The following is a 25,385-nucleotide window of genomic DNA, read 5'->3' on the forward strand; positions in this document are numbered from 1 at the left end:
ATATTAAAATAATTCAACGATATTAATAGAATGGTGCACACACATGCATTTACATATGTATGTACATACAAACGAGCACCAATTAATTTTATTTAAAGAAATGGCGTGTCGTCTATTTCCGCTGTAGCGAACGTAGTACATAGGGCGACATCTAGATGTCATCTACCTCGCCCTATTCACTACAGATGTCGCCCTATGCACTAGACTTTTTTATAGGAACTTTGCAAAGCAAAGGTTTTATGGTGTCGGACACACAACATTGAAAGTTTCTGGATCCACAACATTGAAAGTTTCTGGAGCCACAACATTGCAAGTTGATAAAAGCGTTGTAATAAATAAATAGAACTGCACCACATATGGAACATGTTACTTCCTTTTCGTCCTCTGATTTTTTGAAAAAATCCCAAACCCAGCTCCTTTTGTGTCTGCTCATTTTTCTATCTGAATATACATACATACATATGTGTGCATGTATATATAATTTTTTTTTTTCATTTGTCAAAGAAATTTCAATGAAAGTTCGGTTACTGAAATTCGATTTGCTACAATGCTTGAGTAGTCGAAGCAAAGCAAATATTCGAATAATCGAAGGCGGGCGACTATTCGAATACCACTAATAAGCATGCGAACGGTTACGAATCGAATAATCGGTTAACCGATTAGTCGAATAGTCGGATAATTTTACGAGCCCTACTATTTAAGTCCTCTTTCATTTGATACCAAACTTGTTTAATTTGGATAACCGGTTTGTTTTTTTATCCGGAAAGGACTTTTATTTCGGAATTAAAAAAATATTTGGCCAAGTTTAACTCGTAAAAAAAATAACTAATAATAATTTTCGGTCCCTTCAATATTCACATTCGCAAAAGATCCGCATTGATTATTGCGAATGCGAAAGCGAATGCGCATGTTAAAATTAATGCGGAAGCTCCGCGGTAGCGAATGCGAATATTCGCAACAACCCTGGTACATATCGAGCCCTAACCGCCAAAATAACGTAAGCGACATTTTTTTCAAAATTTTCTTTTTGATGCAGAAATATTCCTAGAGCATCTAGACGCATTTCTGCATCAAAAAGAAAATTCTGAAAAAAATGTCGCTTACGTTATTTTTGCGGTTAGGGCTCGATATGTATAATTGAAGTTAATGTGGATTTGCTTCACTACTGCTAATTATTAATATTTTCCAATTCATATTAATTTATTATATTCAATTCAATACAATCAAAACGAATATTTCATGTCATGATCTTAATAATATCACGTATTCTACGTTTAAGTTTAGCGGCTGTGGCTCCGACACAGCCCGCAGGTCAAGTCGAAGGCGCTGGACTAATCGTTTTATATAAATTCCGACAAACTCAGCTGCCAGTCAGCTGATTTTAAGAAAAAGTTACAATACCACAATTTTTTAAAACAGATTGCTCAGAATAAATGTATACCTTTAAATTATATGAAAATGTCAAAAAAAAAATCTAGATAGCAAACAGGTTCGCTTCGGAAAAATCTTCGGTCCTTTTTTTGCCGAAGTCGAGTTTTCAACGAAACCCTTAAAATTAATTTTTTCAGCAGCCACTTCCTACGCTAATAAAATCGTCAAATAAATGTCAGTACTATAAAATTTAGTTTGTACAACGATCTGCACTGATACTTTTAAATAGATTTTAACGATTGCTGTTCAGGAATTTCTGGAACGTGTTAAAATTTCAAGTGAACCAAACTTTAGTGGACTCTAGCTACAACCTATATATATTATACAATACGATACTTTTTTTTCAACTATCGATAGTCGCCTATTTTGAAACAAAAAAAAAAAATCATACTGGGACGTATTCATAGTCAAAATTAAGTAAGTTAAGGTATCTAAAGTTGGTTGCAACTTTATTGACTCATCCAAAATTATGCTAAAAAGCCACAACTAACTTTAAGTATCAACTTAATTTTGACTATGAATACGCCCCATTGCATTAACAGGTCTATTCCGCACGTTATCGATGATTTTGTAACCGGAAAATTTTATTACCAAAAAATGTTACTAGTTCTTGTAACCGCGATTCTAGGTACGTTGGTAATGCAGTTAAAATATTCAGCAATTCAGCTATGAAGAATTGTGCAAATTCTGGCATTGCATATTTCACGGGGCAATACTTCGTTACCAGCTTATGCGATGGTAACAAAATTTACCGGTTACAAGAGTACACAGAATGCGAAAAGTTGACAGGAACTTTATTTACCGGTTACAAACTTTTTATTACCAGCGCAGAAGAGACCTGTAAATCGATGGCTGAGTGGAAGATCGACCTATCTCGGCAGCCAGTTCGAAAACGCTCTATCTCAAAAAACTTTTAAGAGCGCCCTATTTCAGAATTTAATTGAAAAACACCCTATCTCAAAATTCGGCTCAAAAACGCCCTATCCCACTTCAAAATGTATTGAAAATATGCTGATATAGGGCGTTTTTGAATCGGCAGCTGAGATAGGGCGTTTTTGAAACGAATTCTGAAATAGGGCGTTCTTGAAAAGTTTTTTGAGATAGAGCGTTTTCGAACTGGCTGCCGAGATAGGTCGATCTTCCACTCAGCCATCGAAATATAGTTTTTTAAAGACCATAATTACCTACCTTAATAAAGAAAGTATAATTTAAAAAGCTAAACCAATTTACGTATTCTGCTTTCTAAACCCAATTGTTTTTATTTAAGAAACACAGCATGTTAACATTTATAGGTTTTAGTTGCGATCTTTTTTCGTTTACTATTAAAGCTGCTGTATTACTGTACCTTCGTTCCGATTCCAATGATGACGTTAGGCCAACATAGTTGCCATATCTTATTACATTAAACGAGCAATTCTTTTATATATGCATATATATATCCATAAGGTTATCGGAAACGGCTCTAACGATTTTGATGAAATTTTGTACACAGATAATGTTTTGGATTCTAAGGTTATCTGAATAGACATTATCTCGAAATTAGTTAAAATTTAATTAAATCTTCATAATATGGGTATCAAATGGAAGGTATTTTAAAGATCCCTAATTCAAAAGGATTTTTTTAAGGTTGCCACCTATTTTGAATCGCATATTTATTTAATTTTTTGTTTACAAAAAAAAGGTAAAATATTACTATTCATGGGTACCAAAAGAAGGTTCTTAAATAATGTTTTCTCTATTTTTGAAATGTTATCTCTTAGGATAATAGTGTAAGGTTGCCACTTATTTCCGATTATACACAATTTATCTAACACATCGCAATATGGGTATCAAATGCAAGGTATTGTTGAGAACTTTGTTCAGAAAATATTTTCCATCAGGACTGCCAGGGTTCTATGTAATACAAATTTTTATTTTGTTAATTTCAATCGACATTTTTTTATGTATACATAGTACACATATGCTCAAGATATGTACCATTCATTCCAGCGTGTTTCGGAATAGGGTTTCCATCTAAATTTTAGAGTAGAGAGGAATTTACTTATAGATATCGAAAACCTATTTTTTGTTTCTTTCCAAAATATTTTTGTAAAGCTATCCAAATCTTGAAACCTTTAAAAAGTACATACATACTGGTACTATTATTTTATTGCCGCTTTATAAAATGCGCATTCATCATTATTGTGTCTTAAATTTGGAAAATTTTCGATAGTGAAAAAAAAACCAAAACCATCGATAGTACAACCTACACTAAGTTTTGTTTCGCGTGTTTTCCGTGCTCATTATTTTTTTGTAGCACTGTGTAATGCACACTAAAATTACCACTGACAGCTGATTAGATCCAGCAATTGTCTACTTTTAATACACTTTTTAGCGCTCTCCCTCGAGATGTCTCTGATTTGCTCTTGCATTGTGTAGCTCTGCGATATCTTATCACTGTCGTGCTCTGGACTGATAAGGGCTGCGCTCAGGAATACACATTGTATTTATTTAATTATTGTTTTTGATTTGCACCGTGGAGTAACACAAGAGTATGGCAAATGACCAGACATTCTAGAGAGCGTGGAACTTTGAAATGGATCTTGCTGTTGCTGGAAATACATATGAATACTATACAGATATATACTAATTACTCATACATACATATGTATGTACTGTGTGTATTTGAGAGTTAAATGTCGTAGCTTTCGATTAAAGAAAACTACATACAACGCAATTTTTTACATACATAAATAAGTACCTCCTTCCAGTAGCTGGAGCCATGTTAGGATTTATTTTCACATTTCGTCTAGTCTCTCGCTTTACAAACGACGGCATAAATCCATTATTAATTTTGGGGGCTTTCGTTCATTTCAAATACACATACATATTAGTATCGTTGTTAGTAATAGACGTGGTTGGGCATTGTCGTTCGCTTGGTCGTCAAGACTTTTTCTCTTCGGGTGTTTAAATCGATTAATTGTGAAATTCTAGAAAAGTTTTAGCAGCAAATCTTTTAACAGCAGTTTTTGTAAAGAAAAAAGTGCCGTCGTTTTCGATGTTGATAGAGACAACATAATACAAATAAAAAATTAAATATAACAAAAAAACAAACCGAAAAACCGGAAATCCATATTAACGAATAAATTTAATAATTTTTGATGTTTGTATAACCCCTAAAAATCTGAAAAGTGTGAAAAGTTCTAAAAACACATAAGAAAATAGTTCTGTATCAAAAGAGCATTCCAAAATGTTTGGTAGTCCGACTTCGTGGCTTCCTTTGGATTTTATTCAGGAGGCTTACACTCTTTATGATGATAATTTGGATAAATTTTTGAATAATCTATGCCCGGAATGTCAACAATACGAATGCGAACATCAATACTGCGAGCAAGAACCGTTACATGGGTTACAAGAAGAAAGATCAGAAAAGCTAATGCATTATAATCTGGAGAACGCAAATCACTCGAATCAATTCTATACCCAATCGACCCCTACGAAACAGGAAAGTTTTTCCGACTTCGGATTTCGCAGTACGTGCGGGGTACGTGGGGGGAAAGGGTGTGAGTGCGAGGGGGAGTGCGCTTTCGTTGGCTCGCTGCAGGATTCCGAGCCGTTGAATGCGTCAGTCCCCATTCGACCCGGTATCCAGCAACAAAATCAAATAGTCAAATCGTCTAGTAATTATATGGCCCAGCAACAGTCCTATGCGTCGTTTCAGCCCCAACATCAGTACGAATGTGAGGATCAATCATACGGCGTAACGGTTTATCCTCCGCGACACTACCCCGCTCTCGAGGCAGTGCCGGGAATCACTTACCCAATGGAACAAGCTCCGCCACAAAATGAACATACCCAACAGATGCGGTTACAAAAATTTAAACACAACGAGCATATCGAGCATTTGCAACAACAAGGACTACCTGAGCCACAAAAGCTCATTCAAAACGAGTATCTGTTAAGTCCTCCATTCCAACAGCTACAACAATATCAAGAACAACATCAACACTATGCGCAAGAACAAGTGAGGAATACGCACGCGAAATGGCTCAATCAACAGCCGATGGCTCATCCAACATATCCCATGTACAATTACAACGACCGTTTGCCGCCTGCTCAACCACGTCCTGCCAGCTGCTGCCAGCAAGCGCCAACTGGCGCACCTGGGATGAACGTTCAGCAGTTGTTGGGACATGCGCCTTGCCGCGGCAATGCTCCGTGGTCATATTCCTATTGCTATGGCGATGAGCAGAACAATTACGAACCCTGCCACTTTATACGATGCGTTGATATAGAAGACTTTCTGTGAGTAAACAAAGCTATAGTAACTGGAGTCATTTTGCTTTTATATAGTGGTCAGTATAGAAAAAAATCGATAGCGACTGTCGAAATTGGAAAGACCAATTTTTTCTTTTTGGAACTTAAAAACAAGAGTTTAGAGTATATTGTGCCAAAATTTCACTGCAATCGCGGTCTTAGTATATATAAATAATTGCAATTGTTTAAATTATTGTCATTAAAGAATTAATTTTTTTGCAAATTTTATTCTGCAAATCGTTCTATTGTAAAGGGAAAAGCTTCAGCAACTCTCAAAAAAAATTTCATCAAATTTCATCAAATGGGGCGCGAGTTACGAATTTTTCTCTCAAAAATTGCAATATTCTTATAACACCAAAAAAACAAAAAACGAAGTGCAATTTCGAAAAACCGTCCAAAGTGTATTTTTGTTCTATAATTATCTACAGATTCCCACAATTGTCTTCACTTTTCAGAATTCATTGACACAGTTAGCTTGGTTTGACTCAATTGGCAGTGTGTGGTGGACACACTTACCACCTTGGTAGGGCCGACGCCTACCTAAAACCTCTGACGTTCGATACTCGCCGAGGGGCCGTACCTCATTGAACAGACCGGAGTAATGCTTGCCAGTCAGACTTGCTCGACCACCTCGACTCTGTTGACTTAATGAACTTACCAGACTGCACATGCTCAACTTTCTCAACTAGTAGGACTTGCCATCCTTCCACCTTACTGTGTTGTCTCCCTAACCGGAGAACCAGAACCAACTTCAACATAGTTCCATCCTGCTAGTCTCGCTAATCCAAAAAGTCTTACTAGCCTTATTCGGGAGCATACTCCATCCGTACGGTGACCATATTAACCAACGTAAAATAAAGGACATTTTTTTCAAAATGAGTTGGGAAAGTGCCTTACCCATATCAAAACTTAAATAAGATATTTACCAGTTAATTAACCGATTACGAAAAATGAAGCCAAATCCTTTTCCAGGACTTCGCCATCTTTTGCTGCCAAAATGCGTCTACCATAATTCATACTGCTCGCCGAAGCCGGCACACAGTGGTTCAAAATTGGAATTTAATGTTCGTAATTCACCGGATTCGTCATTTTTCAACCGATTTTTACTAAAAAACAAACACAGAATTTATTTTGGTGAAAATTTGTTTATAAAATTTTTTTGTAATGTTTTCGTTTTGGGAGAACCATACAATTGTTTTCAACTAGTCTCTGTTATGCAATATTTATTACCTGGAACAGGAGAATACATTTTCTTCAAAATTGCCACTTTTTCTGCATTTTTCACTAAAAAATTTAATATAACCAAATAAAAATTCACAAATCAGGCTCAGTAAATGCTAGTTGTGAACCACTGTGTAGCAGGGGGTTTATTGTTATCTTTCAGTGGAACTGGAAACTCAGCGTGCCACACGTTCCTGAGCACAACTTTCCCTGTGCTTTATAGAGAAAAACCTCGTATCCGACCAGTGTTGCCATTTTAGCCGTTTTCCGGCTAGATTTAGCCGGTTGCGATAGCAAACCGCCGGAGAAATTCCGGTTTAGCCGGAAGCCGATTTGTTAGCCGTTTTGTAAAAAAAATTAACCTTGTTTTCTTAAAATTCAAATTTATACATATGTTTCCATTATTGACTAAGCGATCCAAAATCTGTTAGAAATGGCTACTAGACTGAAGTTTTATTCGCAAACTTGAAAAATAACAAATTGTTTCACTGGATTTTTTTAAACAAACTTTTTTTGCTGAAAACTTATTTAAATTCCCAAAACTGAAGGCCAACTTGAATTAAAAGAACCAACACTGAAATGTGTCAAAATGAAAGTAAAAGAGCACAAATTTCTATCTAAAGCAAAACGCCCTGGGAAGACAGTATCCAGCGAAAATTATCACTCAAAATATCAGATAGTAAGAAAAAATGCTCCTTAATTCTCTCTCATGTAGAGAAACTTGCAAATTTCTGCACGAGCGAAAATTTACAAGTTTTTCTGCCAGCTAGTGTCCACGGTTGCATTTCAAACACAAGAAATTTGTATAGAATTTTTAAAATTCTTTCAGAGGAGCAAAAACCAGGATCTGCATGTATATTTCTTGTTAGTCCGTATTTCTTCAACATACGTTTTAATTTCTTTGTCGTAGTAACTGTCGGGTTTCCTATATCGACTCTGGTTGAGACTGCGTTCCGAGTAAGTTTCAAATCACTGGAATCAACAAAATCAATTAAGTAAACAAGTATTTAAATTTTTCATTTTAAAATCGCTCAAGTTTGTAAATTTTTAAATTTGACGAACCTTTTTATTCAAATCATCGTTGACAAAAAATGCAACCATGTGCCACAATCATATGTTTTTCCTAATTGCAAATTCTTGCTGGCAAAATTTTTTCCATCTTGAATTTGCAACTTCTCTCCAAGAACTAGTCTTTCTACTTATGATTTATTTAAATAAAACATGTGAAATTTAGTTGAAACAGTTTAGCCGTTTTTAGCCGATTTTTTTTTGCCAATTTAGCCGGTTGGTCCAAAAAGTTCTGGCAACACTGTATCCGACATTTGTGCCAAAAAATATATTTGCTCACCGGAAGCTCCTGGCATCAAGGCCTTATCCATTTATACTAAAATATCGATAATTAGATATAAGAAGAAGAGATAATTAGGGATACAAATACAGGGATATAAAATTTTGGTAACCTCCCATACGAGGTTTTGCATTTTCTTGATACGCGGTTAAATGACAATATGTATGTATCAGACATCTGCAGCGGGTGCATGATTTTCGTGTATACTCGATCATCTAACAAAACCCGTTTTGCATCGTTCTCTGTATACGAGCAGAAGTATTGTTCGTTATCGACTGAGCTCAAGACGAACATGTTGGCCACAACACCCGATTGCTTTTCATACATACTTGATTGGGTTCGGGTGCTTTGCAGCTCAATATACCCGGGTGTTCGAGTTTCAACCCGAGTGTGCACAAAATTTTCTTGATTGGCTTATGACGTTTTTGTTTCTACAAAAAATGTTGCCTTCTCATCGCGGTGTTCTTAGTTTTTGTGCGTAGAGGGCAAAGAGAAGGTTGAATTTTTCGGTAGTTTGTTTAAGTGTACATTTAACCATTTCTTATATTTTTGCTCATACAAAATGCGGCATCACGACGCCTACATCCATTTAGGTATAAATGTGTGTAGATCGGCAATGCCCAAGCCCTATACACTCGGTGCACATTTATTTTTTGTAAAAGTACTTATGTACCTACATAGTTTTAGGCTGTGTTCTAATATATACACACACAGCTTTCCACGCGAAACTATACGAAATAGATGCAAAAACATTTTTGTCTACTTCGCTTCTAATTTTTTCATTGCGTATGCACAAGCACAAAGCAACAACATTTTCGTATGCTTTGTGGGAACATATTGGCGCCAGTTACCTTCAGCGTAAATTTCTTTGTTGTCCTGCATTTTATCGCAATGTTCGGGTGTCCGTTTCATTGTTACACAAATTTTCGGGTTAGCTGCGGGTGTCCGAGTGTGGTGTTCGCTTGTGCTCAATTTATAGCGAGGGTGATCGAACAGACTCGTTCGTAACCAAAGCAGCTGTCGGGTATGCATCTCGATCGAACACATAGTAGCCGAGTGTGGCGTTCGCTTGTGCTTGATTTTTAGTGAGTGTGATCAAAAAGGCTCGATCATACTCAAAGCTGTTCTCTGGTATGTATTAGGGGTTTGCGAATGTGGAATTTTAGACATTCGCGGAAGCGAATGCGGATGCGGAGGTTTAAAAGCTAACATCCGGGGATGCGGATGCGAATGCGGATGTCAAGTGTTTCAAAGAAATAATTTAGGTGAGTAAATTAGGTGATTTAGGGAAATAAAAAATGGAAAATTTAGTAATTTTTAGTTAGGTTTTTCTTTTATTTAGTACTTGAGTTTAAAAATTGGAACATTGTATTTAGTCAAAAGTAAAGTTGCTGCCTTCAAAGATTTTTTCATTCTCATTCTTTTGGTTTTTTTTTTTTTTAAATTTGGACAACCTGTAACGTCATTAGCGTTTTTCGATTTTAGCTTTTTTGATTCATTTTTAATCCCTTCTTCTGTGCCTGGTTAGAAAAATGTGTGCTTATAGCGAGGTTCTAAATAGGCTGATATGGCAAATAAACTGTTATTTTCTAGGTATGAAAATTTCAAAGAAAATTCTGTTTTGAAAGTCGTGGCTGCCAGCCGAATTAGTTTAATGTTTTGTTATTTTATAATAATTTCAATTACTGCAATCACGGACGATGAAGGTCTCAGATCTGCTTAGTTCCCGGGTGACGTCACGAAAAGGTTCACCTGTAATTATTATTTTTTATTCGTTGAGCTCGACTTTTCCTAGCTGCAGGCAGTCACAATTGATTACTAACCGCTGTTGGTTACCATAATCCATTAAATCCGTTTTTTTGTTCCATTCCATGCATTCAATGTACTTTGATATTTTGACGCAAATGAACGCAAATTTTCAACATATCGTTAATATAGAATGGAAAGGGCGTAATTCACATTGTCGCTGAAACGGCACAACTAAAAATTGTTATTGCATAAAACGATGTGGGAACTTATGATTCGATGAAATGCATCATAATCATCAAGTGAATTTTGAATTTTTAGTTAGTTACGGATTTTTTCATTTCAGCGACGATGTGGTGGGTTACGTACGCTCTCTCCATACTATACTAACGATATATTGCATGCCAAGTCCCACTCCTCAATATATATTAAATTCGAACTTGGCTGTCAACTTTTTCACATTCCATTTTATTTTTATTTCGTTGCGTGCAAATTTCGACAATTATCACACAATTAAAAGTAATGTTGTTTTCGAGCGCACAGAGGAGTATTTGCATAGTAAAACCGGTAAAAATTGTTTGGTGTGTTTTTCTGCTAAGTAATAAAAGAAAACACGGAACTTAATCATAAGAAGCCATTGTATGAAAAATAATTATTACACATTTCTAAGAAAAAGTAGAAGAGAATACTAGCGGTGTTATTGCACAATATTCGCATTCGCAAAAGCTCTGCATTGATTATTGCGAATGCGAATGTTAAAATTAATGCGGAAGATCCGCGGTTGCGAATGCGAATGCGAATATTCGCAACAACCCTGGTATATCGAGCCCTAATCGTAAAAAAAAAGCGTAAAGCACATGTTTTCAAAATTTTCGTATAGACGCGGAAATGGGTATTGCTTTTACTAATGCTTTTTAAAAATATTGTGCCATTTTTATTAACAAATTTTTTCTGTGTGGCAAAGGACATAAACATGAAATAAAAGACCCAACAAAATTTTGCGCTAACACCCACCCGGCAAGGTCAAATTAATTCCTAATCTAAAGCTCTTTTCCAGTTGATATGCATATGTACATACATACATACATACGTATGTAAGTAGTAACATATGTAACTCGAGCAACGAACTTGTTAAATTTTCTGCGTATTTTTATTCCTATAGTTGCTATCTCCAGTTTCAATTGCTGGCGTAAAGTATTGTCTACATTAGCACTGGGTTTTGGCAACACTACCTCGAATCTTAGTTGTTTATCAGTAAACTATTTAGCTAACAGCCAGACATGTTAAAATAAAAGTGGAAGGAAAGAGAAAGAGAGAAACAGCTAAAGAAACAGCAAACATGCGTGCCTGCTTTCAATACTTTGATAAACTTAAGGATATAGAAACATGTCGCTCATTTACCCAATAATGTCATAACTCAAAAAAGCGAAACTTGAGAAAAACGTTAACGTAAAGTTTTGTATTTATATATACTGCCATAGGAAAAATGTATACGTATTTCGTTCTAGTGATACCGGTAATCGATACAGCTATGCAGTTTTTGCACATTATAGAAGAAGAGGTGTAGCGGCAACTTATGACCATTTACTTCAATATTTGAATTTTTTGAATTATGACACTATTAAGGTAAATGAGCGATATGTATCCATTTATTTCATTTCCTTCATTCATATATGTACATTAGACTGCATCACCAAAAAAAGTTGCGGTTTTTCCGCCGGGATTACAAAATTTATTATATTTTAAGACCTTCACCAAAATATTTCGGAAAAATATTAAGATTTAAGTGAGCTGGACCGATTTGAAAATACCTCCAAAAATGGAGTTTTTTATGAATAAAAATAGTTCCTTAAAGAACTTTTTGAAAAAAGTCCCCTCAGATGACAAAACAGATTAAGCTTAAAAAATCTGCATAAAAATATTTAAAAATCTTTTCAACGAAATCGTAAGAATGAGATTTTTGATGCTGTTTTTTACTTTTTTTCAAAGATTGATTGACGAAAAACTTGAATAACTGAGCCGAAGCTATCCTGATTTAGACTTGTGGGATCTCAGTAGAAAGGTATTTTCACACTGTTTTTATATCTGTGCGAAAAAAAGTCATTCGGTTCCCATTTTTTTTTTCTCAAAAACCAACACATCTTAATTCAACTTTGAATGACTTTCGTTCATCCTACCTTTCTCTTTCATCCTTTGAATGAGTTTACTAGCAAAGAAATAAAAAGGGTGAGAAAATACCTTTCCAATGAACCTCTTAAGTCTAAATCGGAAGACTTTATACGTAAGCTATTTGCAAATAAAAATAATTTGCAAATACTTAACTCACTGTTTATTCGATGGTGAAAATTTTTTTTAATATTGCCTGATTATAAAACGGCATTAAGATGACCATCGAAAAAGAAAATAAACCTAAGAATGGCGGCGTCTTGCGCTTATTTGCAAATAGTACCACTAATCAATACTTATTTGCGTGATTTAGTTATTTGCAAATAAAAAAATAACTCAGCGTTTATACGGCAAAGTTTACCATTTTGTAAATTCTTATTTGCAAATAATACGTGCGTATAAACGTAGTATGTGATAGTGAAAAAGTGTAAGCACGGCCGTAGCAAGGTAGGTGCAGGGCGCTCGGATATACAAATCAGAAAAATATTAAATTATTTATAAGGCTTAATTTAAAAAAATGGCCATACATTCAGGAAGAGTCTGGCGGTCATTGAAGAGGCGGTGAGCGAAGGGGGTTTGGGCGTGGCACCTCCAACCCCCACCTAGGCGACCTATGGGTCCCAGGGACCCCTTAGAAAATCGCCAAAAATCACAATTTTCACTTGCGTCCACAGTATTTTTGCGTAGAATTCGGTTAAGGATTATAACCCTTACTACATAGAATCCTCCTTTCTGTGTTGCCGAAGAAGAGAGGAGGAACCCCTCTCTTCGTCAGAAGTGTATAACATTTCTTTTGGATATAATTCCGGCTTCGGTGTCCAAAGTATTTTTGCACTTAACTCGTATCACAGTTGCCGTCATAACATATCACTTTCAAAATGACATCAAGCCAATCAGATCGATATGTACCCAATGAAGATGGCGCCGTAAAATGAAAGCTGAGCTCTCAAACTACGAAATAACAGCTGATGTTAATACAGCGATGGTAAGAAATTCGGCAAGACAGATATGGTTTAACAGTGGAAATTTGCGGTATCCACCTAACATTTCTGCCTTAACACAGTTTTTTAACAGAATCTGTAGAAGGGTTATAGACATAGCAGCTGATGCTGGCTGGTGTTTGGTGTTCTAGCATTATTTCATGTTTTCTGCTACAGTTTTCGCCATGAATATTCGCTGCATATTTGTGACAATATTGCATATCATCATTTATTTTATGCGCCCAATGCCAACAACAACATTGGGTAATGGAAAAGCGTGTGATTGGCATGCAAACGTGCAACTGCAACGTCAATGGCTACAATTGGATATTTGGCGAACGTGATTATAGTGGCGTCGTAACGCCAACTACATGAAGACACTTATATACATATATCCATGCATAAGTACATATAATTCCTGCCTTAACAAACTAATCAAACTAGTCAGGCAGGTGAATGACAGTAAGGCCTTTTGATGTGGTGATCATCGTTGGCGAGGGAGCTTTTTGTTGGAGATTTCCTTTCGGACTTGCCCTTTGTTCTTTTCTTTATATACACATGCATTTATACTCGTTTAATTTCTTATACAAATAAATACCTTGTTTATGCCGACACATAAAGCGCTTTGATCCACTTCGCTGTGATTCAAAACGGATGCATAAACGTCATTACAAAATTTCTTTTAATAATAATTCAAACCATCCTTTTTTCAGAAAAATAAAAACAAAACGATTTGAAATCAAATTCGAGTTAATACACTTTTGAAATTCGGAGCGTGAAATTTTGTTTATGGGTCATTCCATACAATATTTACGCCTCAATATTTTTTTGGGGTGAAATATATTAAAAAAAAAGTTTGCATTAAAAAATCGCATTTTTTTATATATATTTTTTTATTAACTTCATAATGCTTGATTTTTATTTTTTTTTCAACCATTTAATTTGAGAATGGAATCACCAAAACCGTAGAATTTGCGAGTTTTTTCATACCTGCGTACATAAAGTTTATACTAAAGTTTTGGCGTTTCCATTCTCAAATTTTTGCAGCGTACTCCATAAAGTTTGACAACTATTCAGGTTGAAAAAGAATAAAAATCCAACATGATGAAGTTAATAAAAATAATAATAAATAAAAAATGCGATTTTTTAATACAAATTGTTCCTATTTTAATCTATCTCACACTCATGGAAAGCCGAGGTTACTACGCACATTTTGATACCTTAACTGATTTTATCCGACAAATAGTTTATTTACTGCAGCAATTGAAAAAAGAAAGAAATGTAAAAGAAAAAAATTAAAAAAAATATATTTCACCCTAAAAAAAAATATTGAGGTGTAAAAATTTCAATACGCTCCGAATTTCAAAAGTGTATTAACTCGAATTTGATTTCAAAACGTTTTTTTTATTTCTCACATCGGTTAGAAAACAGGTATAAACACATCACTCATTTGACGCGAAGTGAAAAAAGGATGGTTTTCTTTATACAGCCCGTTTTAAATTTGAATTATTGTTAAAAGAAATTTTAATAATCGTTCGCTTCCATTTCGGCCAACACAAGCACAAATCAATTATTAAAGAAATATCGAAATAAAACAACAAATATTGCATACTTTTGAATACGGTTTCAGCGAGTGCGCTGTAAAAACACAGGTATAAACGCTCCAAAAACAATATGTGTTGAGTCAAATTGGTTTTTTGTTAATGCGGTTCTTGCGTTGATATAAACAAGCTAATAGTTTAATATTTAAGTATTTGAAGTTATCAATATTTTCGTGTATTTCGGAGTATTTCACTCAGTTCTACTTATTTTACTTTTTTGCAGGAATAATGAAAAGCGCAAGGAAAAATCACGCGACGCGGCTCGTTGCCGTCGTTCACGCGAAACGGAAATTTTCAGTGAGTTAGCCCAGATTCTACCGCTTCGCAAAGAGGACGTAAACCAATTGGACAAGGCATCTGTAATGCGCATAGCCATAGCCTACTTGAAAGTTCGTGAAATGCTGCAGTTGTGTAAGTAACCGCTTGAATGAAGATTGACTTAGTAAAGTGAAATGTATTGTGTTGGTTCTGAATTTTACTTCCTTTTCCACTTCTCTATCAATTTGAAGTATTGAAGCTTTGAGCAATAAACCGCTTCCTACACTCAGCAATAAAGTCAGCTAAATATATTTCTCTCAAAGCATGATTGAGTAAGTATAACCAAATAACATAATTACATATTACCCAATCATGTGTTGAGGAAAACATATTTAGTTGACGTAGCACCGGGCCCGAATCGCATCCGAGAGTGAGTGTGCTTCGCCCGTTTAAATTATATTGTGGAGAAAATAGCTGCCATTTTGTTTCATTCGATCATTCGCGATTCGGGTCGAAATATTTTGGAAATGCATATTTGTACATATGTTTATATGATTTAAATTTCTTAGATTACTGCCCATGCAATAAGTAGTTTTAAGAAAATTTGTACGTATCCGCTAGATGGCCTAGCAGTCGGGATATTCGAAACATTCGTACTTATGGGTCGATTTGGTTCGATTTTTTATCATGTGTTTGCGCATAGGTATATTACCAGACGATAAGAAAAAAATTTCCTAAAACAATACCCTTGAGTTTCTATTTGGGAAATTATTCAGGGTGGTTCGTCGCTTTACGAATCAAGAAGAAAATTGCTGAGACTACAAGCATATCGGACAGGAGGTCCTATTTATTCATCATGTTTGCCTACACATCTTATCCGGAAGCAAACAATGCCGAGCGATTCGCATTCTCTTCTTCTTCAGGCTACGTATATAACCTCCTATGCATATACTGAACCTATAGCCAGAATTATAGAGCTTTGCAATTCTCACGCCTCATTTTTATTGATAATTTTAAACTTAACCTAAACCTATTATAATTAATGTATCGTGGAACTTTGTTTAAAGGAAAGTAATACTCTGTAAGAAAACTAATTTCTATCGACTAATGGAAATAACAGAAGTAATTTTTCAGCAAAAAACCAAACCGACTTCAGTTCTCACATAAAAATTTAACAATACCGTTAATTTATTCATGCAAACTGAGAAAAGAAACGCGTTGTAAAAATGAACATTTTTTATTTGATTACCGTTTAAAAATGTTCGTATTTAAATCAAGTGAAAAGTAACAAAAAACGGGTTTTTCCATTATACATACACTACGTATAATGGAAATATTCAATTCAAATACGCCCGTATTAAAATGAAGCATTTTTCACTGAACGGATGGCGTTTTGAACGTCTCGGATGCTTTTTCATATGTAATTAAGAAAGTATATGTATATGTTACCGGCCAACCCCGATCTTAGGAGAAACTAGTTTTGCCTAGGCTAAACTAGATCAGGGCGACAGTATTTTTGCCTTCGGCCACACTTCAAAAAAATAACCCTCATCAGTTCAACCCTAAGTACGCAGTCCACAATATTGTTGCGCCCAACTTGTTTCCGCAAGGGACGGATGTATCGGAGATGGGAAGAACTAGTTTAGCCTAGTTTGTCCTAATACTATGTCTCCATTTTGAGATTTAATGAAGATTTAGCCCTATGACGAGATTTGGCGTTAAATCTTTTGAGATTTACCATATAAAATTAAATCTCGAAAGGCAGTAGATTTAAGTTAAATCTTCGTCAAATCTTCAATACTATTGATCAATAAGCACAATTTGTTGGATGTGGCAACCACAAATTCACATGCCATAAATCAAATGACATTTGTGTTTTCAATATACAGTTGAGGACATTGAAATCTAGCCTATCATAAAAACATGAATTTTCGTATTTTTAGGGATTTTTATATTTTTGTTAGTTTGGGAGGAAAATTAGTATTACATATGTACATAACTTTGGTTGTAATAAATTAAGAAAATATTTTTTTAAAAANTATACAAAGCATGCACAGCGGTGACAACACATCAATACATATATGTACATGGTATGACATGCGCGCTGTGATGTTGGTTTCAAACTCAACATTTGAAAACATTTACATGTATGACTGTAGCTGAGTGTGTAAAGGCGCTTGATCAATTGCTTGCTGCCAAGAGGGTCCGGGTTCAATTACCATCAGACGGAACATAAAATAAATGTTTTCTTTCTTCTTAATTACGAAAAAGCACCTGTGCACTTCGCAACGACACATTTTTTATAACGTACGTACTGAAGTTTAAAACGAAAATAAAGTTTTTTTATAAAAGTGGTCACCCCCTTCTTTACTCTTTTACCACCTAATTTGGGTTTCTCTTATTTTGTGAAAAATTGCCAATCTAATAATCAAATAAGATTTTTTTGTTGTTAATATATATCTACTGCTCGAGTAGCACTGAAGATAACTGGCAGATACTTTGTTTGAATGAATGCAAAAATGTTATACTTTATATGTAGAGAAAGAACTGCTAAAGTTTTTGGGAAGAAATTATTTCCTTTTGGGATATTTTTGTAACATTTTTAAAATTTATTTAATTGTAAAATTTTTAACCGACTTCAAAGAGGAGGTTATCAATTCAATACGTTAACTGATTTCTAGAATTCTTTTTTTTTTAAGGAAAGGTGTTACCTCAGAGGTGGTCCCAAACTAATTTGGTTTTGACCCGACCAAAATCCGAGTTTAACAGTACTCTTAACTTTGTATATAAACATTGAAGTCGGTTTTGTATTTTGATTAAAAATTACTGGTTTTATATTTTTTTATTACTTCAGTTTATTAAGGGATTGAAAAATTACAATGCACAATCAAGTAGTAGTAGTAGATTTTCTCAAATAATCAAGATCCGTTTAAGAGCATTGAGCTGACGGAAAACGACGTTTTGATATCCACTGACGTGACAGGATGTAGTTGCGACTTTTTTACTATTATTAAAAATAATGCGGTTAGCTTTCTACGACTATAGCCTTTTGTGAACAAAAAGCACAAAACAGCCCATATATATATATATGCCTGTTCTATTAATTCGTGAAGAAAGAGTAAGGCAGATGTCAAAATTCCAGGAAACTATTCACGCCCATGAAATAATGGTAATTCTTTCTTCGCCGTTTTCTTAAGCAAACCGTACTTAGCTTCATACATTAAAATCATTATTAGTAATATTAGTTGCTTAAAAAGCGAGACAGACGGGCATGCTTATGCAGATTGACTAGCACACAAATGCGCATAAAAAATTTGCGCTGCATTAAGGAAGTAGCTGATTTGTTGTTGTTGATAAATTGTTTGGTGTCTAGATATACAGACACACAAGTGACCTTGCTAATAGCTAGTGATAGTGTAAAAGTTTTCTTTAACACTCTTGATGTTTATTGGTGAATTGCAATATATCACATGAGTCGGTACATATCAAAACTGCGAGTTCACAGACGAAATATTTCCATATTGTTTGTAGAATACACGCTGATCGAACAAATAAAAAGTTCAAACCAAGGGCTCAGTAAGCCTAGACTTAATTTACGTAACGTAAGCTATTATATTGCCCAACGCAATATATTTTCGTGTAGGAACTTTTTGATGTAGCCTATAGGCGGGGAAGTGACAATAAGCTGAAAAGGAAAATACAACAAGTAATTTTTAGCAAAAAAAAACCGACTTCAACTCTCATATAAAAAAAAAAATATATATATATATATATCTGATGATCCACTGATCGGATCTTAACCAGATTAGTATGGGACCACCTCTTAGACACTACCTTTCCGATGCAAACCGAAATCGGTTGACGTGGTCCAAAGTTATGCGGTAACATCCAAAAAAAAAACAATAATAAAAAAAAAAAATAAAGAAAAAAATATTCCGACGGACTGATAACCTCCTCCTGTTTTGGAAGTCGGTTAAAAACCCAATATTTTCGCTTCTGGCTAAGTTGACGTGTTGAGTAACCATTGACGATTTCTTATGTAAATTAAGTCTACACTAACTGAGGCTTAAAGCCGATAAAATTATGCACCGTTTTCTGAATTGAAAAATCAACATTTAGCACTTTAGAAAAGCGTTCATGCTATCGCATTTGACAAATGTACATGCATGCGAGTTTGAAATCTGCGTACGGAGAGGAAAACATGCTAAAAAAACATACGAAAATTGAAACAAATTTTAAACGAAAAATGTATACAAAAATTTTAACTGGTTAAAACAGAACCATAACTGAAAATTTGTTTGTGTATATATTAATTTTTCGGTGCTGTCAATTAAAATTGCATAAACTAATTACACGGTGCTAAAAAAAATACTCAACACCCTAAACCAGAGATTCCCAAACTTTTTTTCTCGTAGCCCCCTTTCAGAACTCTAATGGTATCGGTGGACCCCCGCTGCTAAATTTCTAACATATTCGCAAAGTTTGTCAACAACTATGAAAATTAGATCCTCGATCCAGCATCACATCGAGGTTGGATTTGCGTGACTTTTTCTATCTCAATAATGTAAAATAATAAATGAAATCTCGATCGCCGATCACTGAAACGCAGTTAGGAACTGTATACTCGAAAAAGCAAAGTTGCCACTTCTCCTCATCAGTGTTGCCAACTCCAAAGGTCCGAAAATCCCATTCTCCTCTGAAAAACCTCCTGCTTTTCCCCTTATAAAATTCGAAAATCCCATTTATAAATATTAAATATTAAAAAAAATTTTAATAACAGTTTCAGTTCTACGGTTTTCATTTTTCTTCCGTTGCACATGGCCGTAATGCGACTATCTCTGATACAGTACTTTTTTTTTTATCAAGTTAACACCGCCTTTCTGTGTATTGAAGGTGACAATGCAAAATTATCAAAAAAGAGAATTCATGGACTTTAGAAGAGTGGTTCGTTAATACAAAACTACATTTATACATAAAGTCATCAGCCGTCACAGAAAAATATGTTTTTTAACACACAAATAAGTTAGCTTCCCATTGCTTAAATCAGGACCTTTTAATAAATATTCATATCGAATCAGTAGTGTTCACGAAATACTGTCCCACCTGTTACAAGATTTTTTTTTTTCAAATATTCTATTAATAGTCTATTAACTACATTCGAGAAAGCCGCTATGCACGAAATATTTTTATATACATAGTTAGCCTAAAATTTGGAAACGAATCACCCGTCACTCTTTGGAAAATGAAAAATCTCTGTGTAATTATATAATTAGGCTTTCTACTTTATTAGTTTCGCGTTAAACTGATATCTAAGTTGAGATGTTAACGGTTTGAAACATGCCAAATTACGGGTTAAACAGAAAATACTTATAGTTGGAATGCCCCATATACATATGTTTGAATAAAGAGATGTAACAATGATTGAACAGCAAAAAAAAAAAACAATTAAACCACAAAATTGTATTTACATAGCTAGAAATCAATAGATATCACGCGCCCTTTATGGTGCGAAAATCCCAAATTGTAGGCGAAATCCCACGAGTTGTCAACACTGCTTCTCATTAAACCATGTTTAATGGCATTTTTCGAAAATGACAGGGTTGCTTTTAGTGTTTAGATTTTTAATACAAAAGTGGAGTTCTATTAATTGTCTTATGGTGGACTTAGGCAGTTTTGTTACGTATCGACTCATATACAATAGTGATGATGAAATATACAAAATTTTCACTAACGTTAAAAATTGTATAGTGAAATAAGATCATCTTCAGCCTAATAATAATAATAATAATAATAATTGTATTTTGGCGCATCATGATGTTATAAAACAAATGGAGGGACCTACAATTTAATGCGCCTCCGAAGGGCAAGTGGTTTTTATTAGAAGCCTATTCAAGGCAGAAATACACTCAGAAATTTGCCATATATTTCAAATTTGACTCAAGATTTAGAAGATTTTTAATAATTGCTGTCGCCCGGTGTCTATTGTTTGTAAAGAGGAACTCAAGATTACGTAGGAATGACTTGCCAGCCCAGTTATAATATTTTTAAGGGCCAGTTACTCAACCCTACTATGAGGTGGAAGCTAAGTGAATAGTATAAGATATGCAAACTTATTGTTCAAGACCATTTACATGAGGCGATTTCATAAGCGATTCAACATCGCTTGAAAAGTTGTAAGCGATTTTATCGCTTTCTAGAATAAAAAAAACACAATTTACACAGGCGATTTTCTTCGAAGCTCTAGCTTCTTTAGGCTCTTGAGCAGGACAGATTCAATAAATAAAAGAGAAGTAAGCAAAAAAATAGCTTCTCATAGGTAGGTATTTAATATTAACGAGTAAGGCTTAATAAGTATATCCGAAAGCCACCCAGTTTTTAACCGACTTCCAAAAAAGGAGGAGGTTATCAGTTCGTCGGAATATTTTTATTTTATTTTTATTTTTTTATGTATGTTACCGCATAACTTTGCACCACATCAACCGATTCAATAATTCTTTTTGCAACGGAAAGGTAGTGTCTCAGAGGTGGTCCCATACTAATTTGGTTTAGATCCGATCATTGGATCATGAAATATATAGATATATATATATTTTTTTTAAGTCGTTTTTTTTTGCTAAAAATTACTTATTTATACAAAAAAATAAGGTAATTACCAATGCCTATTTATTGCTTCAGGGGTTTCAATGATTTTCTTGATTTTATATNTATATATTTTTTTTAAGTCGGTTTTTTTTGCTAAAAATTACTTGTTTATACAAAAAAATAAGGTAATTACCAATGCCTATTTATTGCTTCAGGGGTTTCAATGATTTTCTTGATTTTATATTTTCGTGAAATTAAACTCTTAGAAAAAAAACAGACAATGTGAAATATTTCCAGAAGGTCACTTTTAGGTGGAAAAGGATTTTTTATTTAAATTGCTTGTTTCTCCAAAAGTGTTCAAATGGCATATATGTACGGTGACCAAAAATATATTTTGAAAATGCAGGACAATTATTAAAAAAATGTACCTACATATAACTGCGTAGTATAAAAATAACAAAAATATACTACATACATATACGTTCCTTGTCATTTGACTAGCGCAACCGTTTTTTGATTTTCTTCCTTACTAAGTATGCTTGTCAAAATCATTTACATGGAAGAAATGGCGCAGCACCGTCAACAAAAAAAAATTGCCGCCCCTATGTTGATTTTTTTTTGTTTCTTTTTCCATAATTTTTAAAATCAGATTTAGACGTAGAATATGCTATATTTTTTTTTTATAAAAAATTAATTAATATTTAACAAACAAAAGGAAAACTGTAACTAGTAAGTATTAAAAGAGTGCGCTTTCAAATAACAACGAGCGTATATTTCTTAATTATTAATGTAATTTTAAACTTTAAACATAAATCACATTTGCTTCATTGGTATTAATCTTTTTGTAATGAATATTTACAAAATTATAATAAGGCATATAACATATTACTTTACACGAATTATGAACCTCTGTAGAGCAAATTTTATAGGCAAACTTTGGGTCGTTGAACACGAAAATAATACCCATGGTTTCAAAGAAGTGTTTTCGAGATTTGTTCGAAAAACGTATTTTTAGTACTTTTTTCAGTTAATCGTCAATATCACATGAAACGACCTACAGCTCGAAAGGTATTGATGGGCCATTTGCAAAAGTATATAATTTGTGCAGATTGTGTTCCGTAACATCTACATTTCTCATCAGATTTTCATTTACTGTAAAAAGTAAATGATTGAAATTTAATTTTTTTCGATTTTGGTCGCTTGTAACACTAATCGTTTTCATCAAAATCGGCAAAGTAATATATTTTTGTAAGAGGACTGTAGGTCGCTTATGTTGATTGGATATTTTTTTTCATGAGATATTGACAAATAGCTACGAAATGTACCAAAAACACGTTTTTCGAAGAAAAAATTACGAAAACGCTTCTTTGAAAAGAAAATTGGCTTGGAAAACATTTTTTTTGTTTAGAACAGTGTTATTGATATATATGATGCTGGTCTTCATTTTCTCATCATCCATTGCCCATAACCGTACAAAATTTAGAACGCATTGACTGGTTGAACCAGCTTACCCTTATTTAGTTATCAATTAGTATCGACGCTGATTTTATTTCGATTAGGAAAAGTTAATTTTAAAATATCGAAGAAAATGCGGGACAAAGGCAGGAAACTTGGAAAAAATCAGTACATTTTGGGGGTTTTCTGTTTTGAAAAACCACGCAGGACAGACCTTTAAATAACAGTACGATCCTGCAAAAAACAGACGGGATGGTCACCGTACATATATGGGAAGTTGTTGCGGAAGAAAGATTAAACAAAAAGCCTGCCTCCCAAGAAAAACGTCACGTTAATATTATGAAGAAGGCGGAAAAAACCTCCAACATTGGCTTATCTGATAAATGAGTTTAAAAGTGATATGCATATGCATATGTATGTCCGGTCTTTTAAATTTTGGTACTCTTTCGGCTGATTTAGTACATTCTTTTTGTCCATTTGGTACAAAATTAAAAACTCATTTATCATCCTTGTGCTAGACAGTATACACCGGACCGTGAATACCCCTAATAGTTCTATCTATGTATGTATATATCGCTGGTCCACTGCAATAACGATTTTTTGACCTATGACACAATTGCGACCCTGTCGGATTGGAAACAAGTAAACATATGTGGATGTTCTGCAGAAAAATTGGTTACTTATCCACCCAATCCGCTATATAATTTAAATAAATGCAATTTTGAGTTGTGTCGTTATTGTTGCGGATCATCGATATGCGGTTAAAAAATTAATTTTTTTACATATTAGATGCTAGAATTAATAGCATCCGCCTAATAAATGTGGTCATCTACTCCAATAGTAACTTTATTATTTATTTGTAGTCCCGAAAATCCAAGATATTATTGGTGAATTGAAATCAGACGATGATATTGATGAAAACTCCAATAGTGGCAGTCAAATTTCTGACTCTTCAGCGAAACAAGCTAATGAAAAGTTCGATTTTCTCAAATACGCCGAGACAAGCCAGTTCATTAAACAGACCTTAGACGGCTTCCTGCTTGTGCTCTCAAATGATGGCGACATTACCTATGTTTCGGACAACATCACTGATTATTTGGGCTTAGCAAAGGTAACGGTTATTGAAAAAATGAGATGATATGACTTTTTTGAAATTGTTTCTTGAAATTTTTAAGATTGATCTACTCGGCCAACAAATCTGGGAATACAGCCACCAATGTGATCATGCCGAACTCAAAGACGCACTCAACAAAAAGCGCAGTGGTCGTACTGACAAAATTAAAGATGAGAATATGATTGAAGAAGGACTATCTACAGACCATCGCGACCTTTTCGTGCGCTTTAAATGTACATTAACCAGTCGTGGACGCAGCATTAACATAAAAAGTGCTTCTTACAAGGTAAGACTTTATTGCCGTATCATACCATTTAGACAAGGTAAATAATCAAATATTTCTTTACCTTCTTACTGTTTAAGGTTATTCACATTACTGGCCACCTGGTGGTCAACGCAAGTGGTGATCGTGTGCTGGTCGCTATCGGCAGACCAATACCACATCCATCCAACATCGAAATTCCACTGGGTAGCACAACGTTCTTGACAAAACATTCGTTGGATATGAAATTTACATATGTGGATGAGAAGTAAATTAACATACAAGCATACATAAATACAATATACATTTTTGCAATTGAAAAGTCAGAAATTTAACAAAATTATGATTTTCAGAATGCAAAATGTTTTCGGCTACAAAGCCGAAGACCTTCTAGACCAATCTCTCTTTGCCTGCCATCATGGAGGGGACTCTGCCAAGTTAATGGCAACATTCAAGACCGGTAAGCAAAAAATAATATATATATTTCTTTTAATATTTTATTTATCCTGTTTCTCGCAACTCTGAGCAGAGAGTAATGTCGAATAACCACCAACTGTTGGTATTCGCCGATGGCAAATAAAGTAATGTTAAGCTAATTACCTTAATGTGAGCATTAATAAATAATATAAAAAAAAAACTACATAACATAGACCTAAAATTTCTTCAGCGAAAGTATAAATTTGAGATCGATTTTAAGCGGTCGTTATTCATATATCCACATACATATGAACATATATTACCCTTCATATCAATTCAGGTGGCTATTATATGCGCCTCACGCTTTTCATTTTCAATCTCATAAGTTGTTTATAACGACTTTTGCTAAAATTTCTAAATCAAAAGTTATCAAAACAAATTCTATGGGACTGAGAAATATTATTTTCTACTTTTTAGTCCATTTATAAAAGCGTTGTATATTAAAAAG

At 34.3% G+C, this 25,385-nt stretch overlaps 1 protein-coding gene across 1 annotated transcript in view; it reads left to right on the forward strand.

The window, feature by feature from the left end:
• Positions 1-4,206: 4,206 nt before the first annotated feature.
• Positions 4,207-25,385, forward strand: part of LOC108365697 (aryl hydrocarbon receptor nuclear translocator 2-like) — a 26,861-nt gene continuing 5,682 nt past the window's right edge. Inside the window, exons 1-6 of the mRNA XM_017619815.1 lie at positions 4,207-5,715; positions 15,013-15,200; positions 23,948-24,195; positions 24,260-24,484; positions 24,562-24,728; positions 24,814-24,920. Of these exons, the coding sequence (XP_017475304.1) occupies positions 4,661-5,715; positions 15,013-15,200; positions 23,948-24,195; positions 24,260-24,484; positions 24,562-24,728; positions 24,814-24,920 (1,990 nt within the window). The 5' untranslated portion in view covers positions 4,207-4,660. The remainder of the gene's footprint in view (positions 5,716-15,012; positions 15,201-23,947; positions 24,196-24,259; positions 24,485-24,561; positions 24,729-24,813; positions 24,921-25,385) is intronic.

Source organism: Rhagoletis zephyria, unplaced genomic scaffold (genome assembly GCF_001687245.7).
Source record: "Rhagoletis zephyria isolate East Lansing unplaced genomic scaffold, Rhagoletis_zephyria_1.1 Rzeph_scaffold_01962, whole genome shotgun sequence".
NCBI lineage: Eukaryota > Metazoa > Arthropoda > Insecta > Diptera > Tephritidae > Rhagoletis > Rhagoletis zephyria.